Source organism: Anastrepha ludens, chromosome X (assembly GCF_028408465.1).
Source record: "Anastrepha ludens isolate Willacy chromosome X, idAnaLude1.1, whole genome shotgun sequence".
NCBI lineage: Eukaryota > Metazoa > Arthropoda > Insecta > Diptera > Tephritidae > Anastrepha > Anastrepha ludens.
The window spans coordinates 59,081,052-59,093,233 of record NC_071503.1 but is presented as its reverse complement, the minus strand read 5'-3'; the positions used below and the strand labels follow the sequence as shown (position 1 = coordinate 59,093,233).

General features: G+C 42.3%; 1 protein-coding gene across 1 annotated transcript; it reads left to right on the top strand.

The window, feature by feature from the left end:
- The first annotated feature begins 5,247 nt into the window (after window positions 1–5,247).
- On the top strand, window positions 5,248–5,793 carry LOC128870105 (uncharacterized). Its single transcript, XM_054112709.1, has one exon. It carries the CDS (start codon window positions 5,248–5,250, stop codon window positions 5,791–5,793), a length of 546 nt encoding a protein of 181 aa, XP_053968684.1.
- Window positions 5,794–12,182: the final 6,389 nt, after the last annotated feature.

Sequence of the window (12,182 nt, the reverse complement as noted above, 5' to 3'; positions counted from 1 at the left end):
GTAAGCCGCCGAACTTTCTGGTAGAATTTTCGGGCGTTGTTCCTGTTGGCCAGCATCTCAAGCTCTTCGCACTCACGTATTTCGGACTCTCGTTTCTTCTGTCGGATAATACGTCTCTCTTCCTTTTTCAGCTCTCTGTAGCGATCCCACATGGCTCGCGTTGCGCCCGATCGCAGCGTGGCTCTATAGGCGGCATCCTTTCTTTCTGCGGCAGCATGACATTCCTCGTCGTACCAATTGTTTTTTCGGGCTCGGCGGAATCCGATTTCTTCTTCGGCGGCGGTACGTACGGAACGAGAAATGTTGCTCCATTACTCCCGCATGCCGGTTTGTTGGGCAGTGCTCTCTGAGAGCAGGAGTGAGAGTCGAGTGGCGAATCTTCTGGCTGTCTGTTGTGATTGCAGCTTTTCGATGTTGAACATTCTTTGCGTAGGCAGATGTACGTTTTTTGCTGCACAGAGGCGGGTGCGCAGTTTGGCTGCAACAAGGTAATGATCCGAGTCTATGTTGGGTCCTCGGATCGTACGTACATCTAATACACTAGAAGCGTGTCTTCCATCTATAACAACATGATCGATCTGGTTTCGTGTTTTTCGATCAGGAGACAGCCAGGTGGCTTGGTGAATCTTCTTATGCTGGAATCTGGTGCTGCAGACTACCATGTTTCGGGCCCCGGCGAAGTCGATCAGCCTCTGTCCGTTAACGGATGTTTCGTTGTGCAGGCTGAATTTTCCGACTGTGGGACCAAAAATTCCCTCCTTGCCCACCCTGGCGTTGAAGTCGCCAAGCACGATTTTTATGTCGTGGCGGGGGCAGCGCTCATACGAACGTTCCAGGCGCTCATAGAAGGAATCTTTGGTCGCATCGTCCTTCTCTTCCGTCGGGGCGTGGGCGCAAATTAGCGATATGTTGAAAAAACGGGCTTTGATGCGGATTGTTGCGAGACGCTCGTCCACCGGAGTGAACGACAGTACTTGGCGACGAAGTCTCTCTCCCACAACAAATCTGACACCGAATTTGCGCTCCTTTACATGGCAGCTGTAGTAGACGTCGCAAGGTCCTATGGTTTTCTTTCCTTGCCCCGTCCATCGCATCTCTTGGATGGCAGTGATGTCAGCCTTTACTCTCACGAGGACATCAACCAGCCGGGCAGAGGCACCTTCCCCATTAAGGGACCGGACATTCCAGGTGCATGCCCTCAAATCATAATCCTTAGTTCGTTTCCGGGGTCGTCATCAGTATAGGGAGGTCTCATCCGAGGCGTTTTAAAACTTTTCATTGGGGGCGATTTTTAAGTGGCGGGTCCCAAACCCAACGCACAACCAGCTATCCTGGAATGTTTCGCCTTCTCACGTTAGCTCACTCCCGAACGGATGTTCGGAAGCTACCCAGAGGATACGTGGGCTAATCCCGGCCGTTGTGAGCTGCTTGAACCATATGCAGAAGAATCGTCCTGGCCATTCCCAAGTGAATGGCGATCAGTAACTTTCCCCACTTGCGTGGACTTCTACACATGGAACCATCCTCCAATTATTATCACTACATATTATAAAACAAGGTCGCTTTTTCTGTCCCTATGCCCCCTTGAATGCTTAAATCTTTAAAACTACGGAGCGGATTTTGATGCGGTTTTTGTTTAAAGATAGATTGATTGAAGAGGAAGGTTTATATCAGTATAATGTGAAGAAATATATAAAGGGGGCGTGGCAATCGGTCAAAATGTGGCAAAAAAACATAAATTTTTAGTTTTCACGGCCATAAATCATAAACGAATCAACCAAATAAAATGAAACTTTCTTGAAGTTTAACTTTGAAATATTTACTTTCGTTCTGCATTAAAAAAATAATTGATTTATTTGTTATTTAACCAAAATTGTTTAAACAAAAGCAGCTCTTTTCCAAAAAAAGCTGTTTGTGTGTTTGTTCGCTGTCAAACGAATGAAGCAACAGGCGTTAAGCGATAATCTCACCACACCTCATTAATGTTGAATTAGATCGTATGGTGACGTATGTATGTATGTATTTACGAATCGCTCGATTGTGATTCATCCCAACAACAGCGAATGCTTTTATCTGAGAATGTTACTTCATATTGTAAAAGGTCCGACATCCTTTGCTCATCTAAGAACTTTACAAGGTGTTGTTTACAATACTTATCAAGCAGCATGCAAAGCTATGGGGCTCTGGGATGACGATTCTCACTGGTAAAATACATTATCAGAAGCAGCTGTTTGTAGTTCAGCTACATCATTAAGATATTTATTTGCCGTCATAGTAGTGTTTTGTCAAGTAACTGATTCTGTTAGTCTATGGAATAAATTTCAAGAAAATATGGCCAGTGATATTCTGATTCGGCGACGGCAAGAGTTAAACTCTGTTGATGTACAATATGACCAAAACATATTTGACGAAGAATTATTTAAATTAAACAAAATAGTGCAATTATTTCGGGTAAAACGATCAAGGATTTTGGGCTGCCGATGCCAGCTAATACTACTAACTCTGATTTAACTAACAGTGCCGAATACACAAGAGAAACATCATACGATCAAACGAGACTTTTACAAAATATAGCTCAAGATCAGCCACGATTAAACCTCGATCAGAAAAAAGTTTTCACTGCATTACAATCAACAATTGATAACAATGAAGGGAAATTGTTTTTCCTTGATGCCCCAGGAGGCACAAGAAAAACATTTTTAATCAATCTGCTTTTTAAAAAAGTGAGATCTACCAAAAAATTGCGTTAGCTGTTGCGTCATCCGGCATTGCCGCTACTCTTTTGAAAGGGGGCCGAACCGCACACTCTACATTCAAGCTCCCGCTGAAAATCGCCACCGATGATGATAACAGCGTCTGTAGTGTTTCTAAACAGAGCAATACAGGAAAATTGATGCGTGACTGCTCATTAATAGTCTGGGACGAAGCTACCATGTCAAACAAGACGTCTGTGGAAGCACTGGATAGGACAATGCGCGATTTGCGCAACAAAAATTCACCTATGGGTGGATGTACAATTCTGTTCTCAGGAGATTTCCGTCAAATCCTACCAGTTGTGACTCGAGGAACACGTGCTGACGAAATAAATGCTTCGCTAAAAAGATCCCACCTTTGGTCGCATGTCAATAAATTAGAGCTTAAAACTAATATGAGGGTTTCGTCATCCTCACGTGAGAACAGGCTATTTCCAGAGATCCTGCTAAAAGTTGGCAATGGAGAATTAACACAAAGTGAGGGAAGGATTAACCTAGAAAACCTTTGTGTTTTGATAGACAACATCCAAGAGTTAGTCAACAATGTCTATCCTGACATTGATAACATAAGTTATAAGACAATATCTTGGTTTAAAGAAAGAGCTATTCTGTCACCAACTAACGAACAAGTAGATAAAGTAAATAACTTGATTATTTCAAAGATTGAGGCACCGACGAAAATATACTACTCGGTCGATACTGTTCTCGATTTAAAAGAAGCTGTTCATTTTCCTACAGAATTTTTAAATTCTTTGAACCCGTCTGAACTCCCTCCTCACAAAATGGAGCTGAAAATAGGTTGTCCTGTTATTTTATTAAGAAACCTAAATCCACCTAAACTTTGCAATGGCACGCGTTTGCTGGTAAAATGACTGAAAACTTTCATAATAGAGTGCACAATACTCACAGGATGTGGTACCGGAGAAGATGTATTGATTCCCCGAATCCCTCTGATACCATCGGATCTACCATTACAATTTAAACGCTTACAATTTCCGGTAAAGACATCTTTTGCAATGACCATTAATAAATCTCAGGGTCAAACCTTAAACGTTGCAGACTTAGATTTGACTGTTTTTCACATGGCCAACTGTATGTCGCTCTTTCAAGAGTAACCTCTAGAGTAAACATATTTGCATTGTCTAATGACAAGAAAGCTATGAACGTTTTATATAAAGACATTCTGTAATATATTAATTGTTGTAAAAATAAAATAAATACATATGTAAAAATGCAATAAGTAAATATGTAAAAGTGTAGGGTATGAATTTCGATATTCCAAAGTTAGCAGGAAATCTTCATGCTATAAAGAAAGGGGAATTGTTTTACTCCAAATTTAACGCGTGCGGGCCACGGGCAGTAATGAATACGTCAAAACTACTGGATCGATTTTAATCATTTTTTCAGTGAGTGACATAGGGTATATATTTTATACCCGTGCAAAGCCGGGCGGGTTACTAGTTTGCAATAATTTATTTATGTTGCTAAACTTAAAACTTGTATCAATCTTTAAGTAAGCAATAGGTAGCCTAGGTTACGCAAGATTAGGTTGGACTTGTCTGATCCTGTAGATCCCACACAGACCGGAAATGTATCCATAGTGATGCCAAGGATTTGTCTAGAGAGTGTAAGATCTTTATATTTTGTCTTTAGTACACAGTTTAGATAATTTAAGCAGGCTGCTAATTTTTTGATCTGCCACGCTTTCTAAGCAGTTTATTCGTGTTTTGCTAATTGTAAGGCAGTGGTTAGGTACTCCAGAGATCCTCTCGTGCTGACTTCGTGACATATTGTATATGTAGCGTTCTGCACTAGCTTCAGTTTGGCCGCGTTCGATGGAGTGAGACAGTGTCCTGTGAGTATCCGCACTACACGTTTACACTCTTTCCTGGCAAGAGATAAAATATAATGTGTAGATCTGCACCCTTGGGGGAGCCTGTTATCCCTAGGGGGTGCGTCCCTGGGTGGTGGATAGGGGAACACCTTCCAGATTTGGAAGGTAGGAGAATAGGTCTCCCGCGAACCACACAGGCCGAAGACGTAAACTTCGTTTAAAAAAACTCCCTCAACCCAAGGTGTGATGCGACCCGTGCCTATTGGGTGGGTTTGGCAGCCGGGGGACTAAAAAAGGCTGTCTTCGAACGGAGCCATGGTATGGGGCGCTTCCATGGTCGGCCGGTTATTTCCCCTAATTTCTCTTTGGTCACCGCGCATGACGACATGCGCAGCTTCCTGGGCGGGGCAGGTGACCGTACGAACCAGATGATGAAAACAAACAAAAAACAAAAATCGGATAGTGGCGAAAAACAGACGGACAAAGCGACGGTAAGATAGACGAGCGCATTCACAGTACAGGACAGACAAACACACAAATACTAAGCGACAGGATGAAAAATCGGTTACCCATGACAAACTGGGGATCGGATCTTCCTCGGAGGATGAGCTCCTGGCCTCTACCCAGGAAACAGATGAATGTAAAGCTGTGGGACACAGCATGCCAACAACTATAAATAAACCGACAACATCCGCTAAAGCCATGGGGCAAAAGCGCGTTAATAAAGGTCCGTCAAGGTATAAGCTCTACCAGAGGTCTCTCGCTATCCTTGGCAGGATTCGTAAGAACGAGACCGAAGGTAAAGCTCATCCCAAAGATGTGGCTGACAAGGCAAGGTGTCAAAAGGTGGTGGACGAATTCCTGGCATTCCAAACCGCCCGAAAGACAGAAGCCAAAAAACGTAACCGTTCGCAAGACGAAAACAAGAGGGCAAGAAAGAAGCACAAGATCTCAGATCAGGGTGCGGTTTTCCCCAAAACTACCAAACCATTCAGTGAGGTGGCACGGGACCATCTTCAAATAGCACTGGTGGACGAAACATCCAACAGCGGCAAACCAGTGCTTGACAAATGGTCGGAGATTGAGGCACGGTTGTCTCGCATAATCGTCGACCATATCATGGCGAGCCCGGAGGGTCAATCGCCAGGTTTCGACTCGGTGGAAGTGGTTCGCGGTTGCCGAGTAATCAAATGTGATGACCAGTAATCATTGCATTTCCTGACAAAGGCGATTGGTGACATTCAGAACACCTGGGAGGGCTTGAGGCTAAAGCTCATTCCAGCCAGCGAGATACCACGAAGGACGAGGGATCGCATCTAGATACCAAACATGGAGTTTGAAGCCAATCAATTAACTCCCTATCTCCAGGCTCACAACCGCTCAGTGCCTATGACCGATTGGTCGATCATCAAAGCGGAGGCTCCGCAGAAGCACAGCGTTTTGTTCCTTCTTCAAATCACAGAAGAGAGCCTTGAACCACTGCAAAAAGTGGAAAATAAACTTCGGGTTGGTATACGGAAGGCCCAGTTGAAGATATTCCGTTCTGCGAATCCGGAGGTGGAGCAGGATAAGGTCGACGGCACCTGGAAACTGCTGACTGGCATGCAGTTAAATGACGCCGAGCCTGGGAAACAAACCAATAAAAAATGGTTTTAAAGGTTGTCCAAATTAACCTGCAGCATGCACAGACAGCAACGGAAAACCTAACTGTTCTCCTAGGGGAGGAGAACGTTGACATAGCCTTAATCCAGGAACCGTGGGTGCGGAGCAACGGTGTGAAGGGGTTCCCGGGAAGAAACTACAATCTGTACTATAAGCGTACTCAAGGTCATCCTAGATCATGTATTGTAGCTAAAAAACCCTTAAACATATTTTTAATCCCATCATATATATTTCACAGGATGTGAACTACGTTGAGGTGGTGCATCCATCTATATGGCACACGATCAGCCTGCACCGCCCGAGGAGGCTTGTAGGCTTGTGCTTGAAGGAACCAGAAATAAAATCCTGCTATTCGGATGCGGCGCCAACGCGAGGCATGCGTTGTGGGAATGCTCTGAGACAAACGCACGAGGTGAGTCTTTATATAATTTTATTATCAACACTAACTTATTAATATGTTACAGGGGTAACACTCCCACTTTCACCTTTCCTAGTACGGAGTACTTCAGAGGATGGGAGGAAGTGATTGATGTTACTTTACTGTCTGAAATAGCTCAGTAAGGGTAGATAATTGGAGGGTATCCAATAAAAGGTCCTTTTCAGATCATGGTTGGATCCTCTACGATTTTGATCTTAAGGTAGATCCACCCCTACCGTATCGAAATCCTTTAAGAACCAACTGGAAGAGGTTCAAAAATGCAGTAAACAAGAGGATAGGAAAGATTCCTATCCTTCAAATCACTCTCACGGAAAACCTTGAGAGTAGGGTCATAACACTGGAAAAGGCATTTAGTAGGGCCTCAAAAACGTCCTGCCTCATACAATTTAGTAAAAAAACTCGGGCTCCTTGGTGGAGCAGTGAGCTCTTAAAACTAAGGGAAAAATCTAGATCAACGTTTAACCTCAGCTACTCGACGGGAAATTGGGAATTGTACGGAGAAAGTCGGAGACAGTACAAGAAGGCAATCAGCGCCGCCAAAAAAGAGAGCTGGAGGGAATTTTGCTCGTCCATCGAACCCACCAGGGGTTCTGCTAGGCTCAGCCGTGTTCTTTCCAAGGACCATTCAATGGCTTCTTGGGTTAAGAAACCTGATGGAACTTGGACTGCTACGGCAAAGGAATCGCTAAAACTTCTGCTAAACACGCATTTTCCGGGATGCAGCGCTCACGAAAGTGGTAGGGGAAATATTAGACGGAGCCAATATAATCCAGAGCATCTTGCAAATGAAATAATCACCAAGGAGAAAGTTGCATGGGCAATCAAATCTTTCTCACCTTTTAAATCTCCGTGGCCAGATGGGATCATTCCAGAGATGTTACAGGAAATCTTGGACTGTATCCTACCATAGCTAGAGGAAATTTTTAAAGCGTGTTTAAACTTAGGCCATATTCCAGCTAGTTGGAAACTAGTCAAGGTCCTCTTCATACCAAAAGTAGGTAGGAGGGGGCATGAATCAGCGAAGGACTTCAGGCAAATAAGTTTTTCGTCTTTCCTGTTAAAAACTTTTGAAAGACTTTTGGATCTACACCTCAGAAGCTTTTTGGAGGGCTCTGGTATATGAACTGCACAACACGCATACCTTAAAGGCAAATCTACGGAGACAGTACTTCACGAGATAATCCGAACAATAGAGGGCTCTCTAGCAAACATTATACCATGGCGGCATTCTTGGATATAGAAGGCGCCTTTAACAATGTTAGTACAGATGCAATCCAACGGGCGTTGATAAACCTAGAGGTGGACAGTTGCATTAGTAACTGGGTCATCTCTTTGTTAGAAACCACGATCATCAAAGCTAATATGGGTAATATCATGGCTATGTGTGGTTAGCAAAGTCTTAATTAAACTTAAAAGAGGTGGGGTAAAAGTGGTGGCGTACGCTGATGATGTGGTGCTAATGGTGTCAGGACTGGGCCCCAATACGGTCAGAGGGATCATCCAAAGGGCGTTAGGCGAGCTTAACTCTTGGGCCACAGGATGTGGTCTAAGTTTAAACCTGCGTAAAACAGAACTCATGCTTTTCACCACCAGATACAAGGTACCAACTTTTACCCTACCAAATATCAACGGACAAACTCTTTCACTATCACCCAGTGCAAAGTACATAGGGGTAATTCTGGACTCCAAACTTAGCTGGAAGTTAAACGTCGAAGAACGGGTAAGGAAAGCAGAAATTGCTTTATATGCCTGCGAACATACGCTTGGAAGAAGATGGACTCTTCAACCTAAGCATACATTATGGCTGTATAAGGCGACTATATGACCTATTTTATAGTATGGTTCGGTAGTTTGGTGGAAAGCTCAAGGGAGAGAGCCCAATTCCAAACTACTCGGCAGAATACAAAGATCAGCCTGTGCAATAACGGTCGGTGCAATCAGATCATGTCCTAGAGAGGCTCTCAATGCACTGACACACGTTATTCCAATAGACCTAAATACAAAGAAGTCGGCAACCATGAGTGCATTTAGGTTAAATGAAGAGGGTTGCTGAAAAGAAAAAACTTATGGTCACGCTAGTCTATCATTGCGATAAGCTCAGTTAATCAGGGTGAGGCCTGACTACATCGTCCCGATGGTAACGTTCAGTAGGAATTTTGCCACACTTTTTCCATCTAAGGTAGATTGGAATAAGGGATTCTCTCTAAACAACTTCGATACCACAGTCTATACAGATGGCAGTAATATGTATTGTGGTGTTGGAGCTGGTATATATTCTCATAGACTTGGAATTGAAAGATCTGTGCGTCTCCCTAATACCAGCAGAGTCTTCCAGGTGGAAGTACTGGCAATTGAAGAAGCTTGTAGGCTACTAATCGCAGATTTCTCTTTCAAGGACAATATCACTATTGTTTCGGATAGCCAAGCTGCAATCCAGGCACTGGACCCAGCTACAACAACCTCTAAAGTGGTGGAGCAAAGCAGGAATAGCCTCACCACCGTGAGTGAAGACCATAAAGTAAACTTAATTTGGGTCTCGGGACACCGGAACATAGAAGGTAACGAAAAAGCCGATGAACTGACAAGAGGGGGAGCTGCCATGAGTAGCGTTCTTGCAGTACCGGTATTCACACCATTAGGTGCGGTCAAGAATGCAATTTCCCTAAAATACCTTCGAATCGCAGATTGTAGATGGAGAGACCAGACGAAATGCAAAATTAGCAGGACGTTATGGTCCACCTACAACCTCAAGCAATCGTCGACATTGATAAACTTGAAACGACGGGACGCCTGTAGACTAACGGCAGTCATAACTGGTTTCTAGTATATCGGAGAACAAGCCGCCAAAATGGGCATCCATCACAACACATACTGTCATAGTTGTAAACAACCGGAGAGAAAGGAAACAATCTTCCATTTCCTCTGTGAATGCCCTGCCCTATGGAAGGACAGAATGTTAACCCTGGGCAAACCGCTGTTCGAGAGTCTCAAGCAACTGTCTGGCTTACACGTCAACAACCTAATAATGTTCCTAAACCGCACAGACTGGATATAGTGTTGCTGTAAATAACTGTTAAATAAGTCGGTAACGAGGATGTCGCAACAAAATGGCGCAGAAGCGCTAGTTGGATTCTGGATGAATCACCACTCTAAGCAACCAACTAAAAAAGACCTGACATTGTGCCTGCGTAGCATGATTTTCGCTATCCTGCATGGGCTGGCTCTTTCTAATCTTGAATTCGCTTCTTGAATCATTGCTGCATCTATATTCAGTCGTTGTTTTCAGAGAGGTGGTTGTATATCGGTCGTGCTAGTTACAGGAACATTTTCGCCATTGGGTAGTATATTCACTTTCTCGTTCCCTTCAATACCTTTGTGTCCTGGAACCTAGTAGATGGTGTTAGTTTGCCCGTACATCAGCAGAACTTTTTACTATTTAGTTATTGGGAGAAGGTCAAGTATTTTGTCCACTGCCGCTGTAGGATTGGTGCGCATTGCACCCGTTATATACAGCTCTGGAACTCTTTGGACTCTCTCCAATTTGTTATGGTACGTTTTCAAATTCTAACTTGTCCACCATATATATTTGTGCAGGCGTATAAGGCGTTCGTTCGTACTTAATATACCATAGCCCTCGGCCGCCGTAGCCGAATGGATTGGTGCGTGACTACCATTCGGAATTCACAGAGAACGTGTGTTCGAACCTCGGTGAAAACACCAAAATGAAGAAAAAGTTTCTTCCAATAGTGCTCGCCCTTCGGCAGGCAATGGCAAATCTCTGAGCGTATTTCTGCTATGAAAAAGTTCCTCATAAAAATATTTGCCGTTATGAGTCGGCTTGAAATCGTAGGTCCATCCATTTGTGGAACAACATCAAGACGCACACCACAAATAGGAGGAGGAACTTGGCCAAACACCCAAAAAGGGCGTACGCGCCAATTATATATATATATATAAAGTCTGCGTATGCCCTAAAAATATTTTTACATTAATTAAAAACAAAATATAAATTTATTATTGAAAACATACTTTATTTATTTATTCTGTCGTTACATTCTTAAGTTACAAAAGCAAAAGAAAATAACAGGATTCCTCACTTCACTTCACATAACGATTGCAGCAGCATGTAAATATAGCAACTAGAAAGTCTACGTACAGTTTAAGACATATGAGAAAAGCTTTGTAAATAATATACAAAATTGAGAATTAACAATTTGTTGGATAGCCACATTGTTTTAGGACTTCACTCAATCTATTTTACATTGAGTTTACTAACTGTTCTGCCCGCATAACATTTCGCAAAGCCACCTTATTTGTTATTACATGATGCCGAACTAATGTTTTTATTATTGGGTTGGGGAATAAGTTCATAGCATTTTTATATATTCTTTTATTTTACAACCAGTTGTTTACGGTTTGGCAAAGGGTAAGAATTCATTCGATAGAACTCTTTCTGCTCTACAAAACTGTGTTAATTATATTTTTGAATTTAATTTCTTATTAGTTGTGAAGCCTAGAAATTGAATACCCAGGAGACAAAAACCTGCTCTTCTTTGCTTTTCATCGAGGTCAAAAAGCTATCGACCAGCCCAGGACATTTGCGATATGTATGGAGAAGGTGTCATAAGCTAGTCTACCGCACGGAAAATTGTTTGCAAAGTTCAAAATTGTCGACTTTGACGTCATTGTTGTTACAGTGTCTTCCACTATTCCCCCACTGTTCCCTAAACATTATTTTGTACATACACATACACACATGCTGTTTTAACTTATTAAGAATTTTATCAATTATTTTCAATACTTTATCCGCTGCAAAGAATATTAATTCCAAAGAATTTTAATACACATATATTTATAACTTTATTAATTATATTTTTTTCCAATATACATATATTTATTAATTGTATTTTTCCAAATAATTGTTAAGATATGTTCAGGTGCATTTCCGCTAACCAAAATGCAACAATTAACAAACAGCACCATTAACTCCAAAGAATTTTAATATATATAGGGTTATTCAATAGGTGCGCTTCAACTTTTTTCCGATAGGGAGGGCGAACGACGCAATATTTTTTATTTTTCGCTTGTCATTTGTAAACTTTATTAGTATACATTTCATCATGGAACGCTACACACTTGAGCAACGATTGCAAATCGTGCAAATTTTTTATGAAAATAATCGTTCTGTTGCTGCTACTTTAAGAGCATTACGGCCATTTTACGGTCCATTTAACAAGCCGTCCCGTTTTGGGGTTATGTGAAGTCATTGGTAGTCATACAGTAACAAGCCGGCGACGATTTGTGAGCTCAGAGCCAATATTGAACGCGAAATTGCTGGAATTTCGGCCGATTTATGCAAAAGAGTGGTCGAAAATTGGTTTCAACGATTGGACTTCGTAAAACGTGCACGCGGTGGTCATGCAAAAGAAATCGAATTTCATACTTGTATATGTTCAAACTCGATAATAAAAAAAAATTAGTTAAAAAAGTCAAA

Excerpts from the sequence above, each read along its gene's own strand:
- LOC128870105 (XM_054112709.1), top strand. The coding sequence starts at position 5,248 with ATGCCAACAACTATAAATAAACCGACAACATCCGCTAAAGCCATGGGG.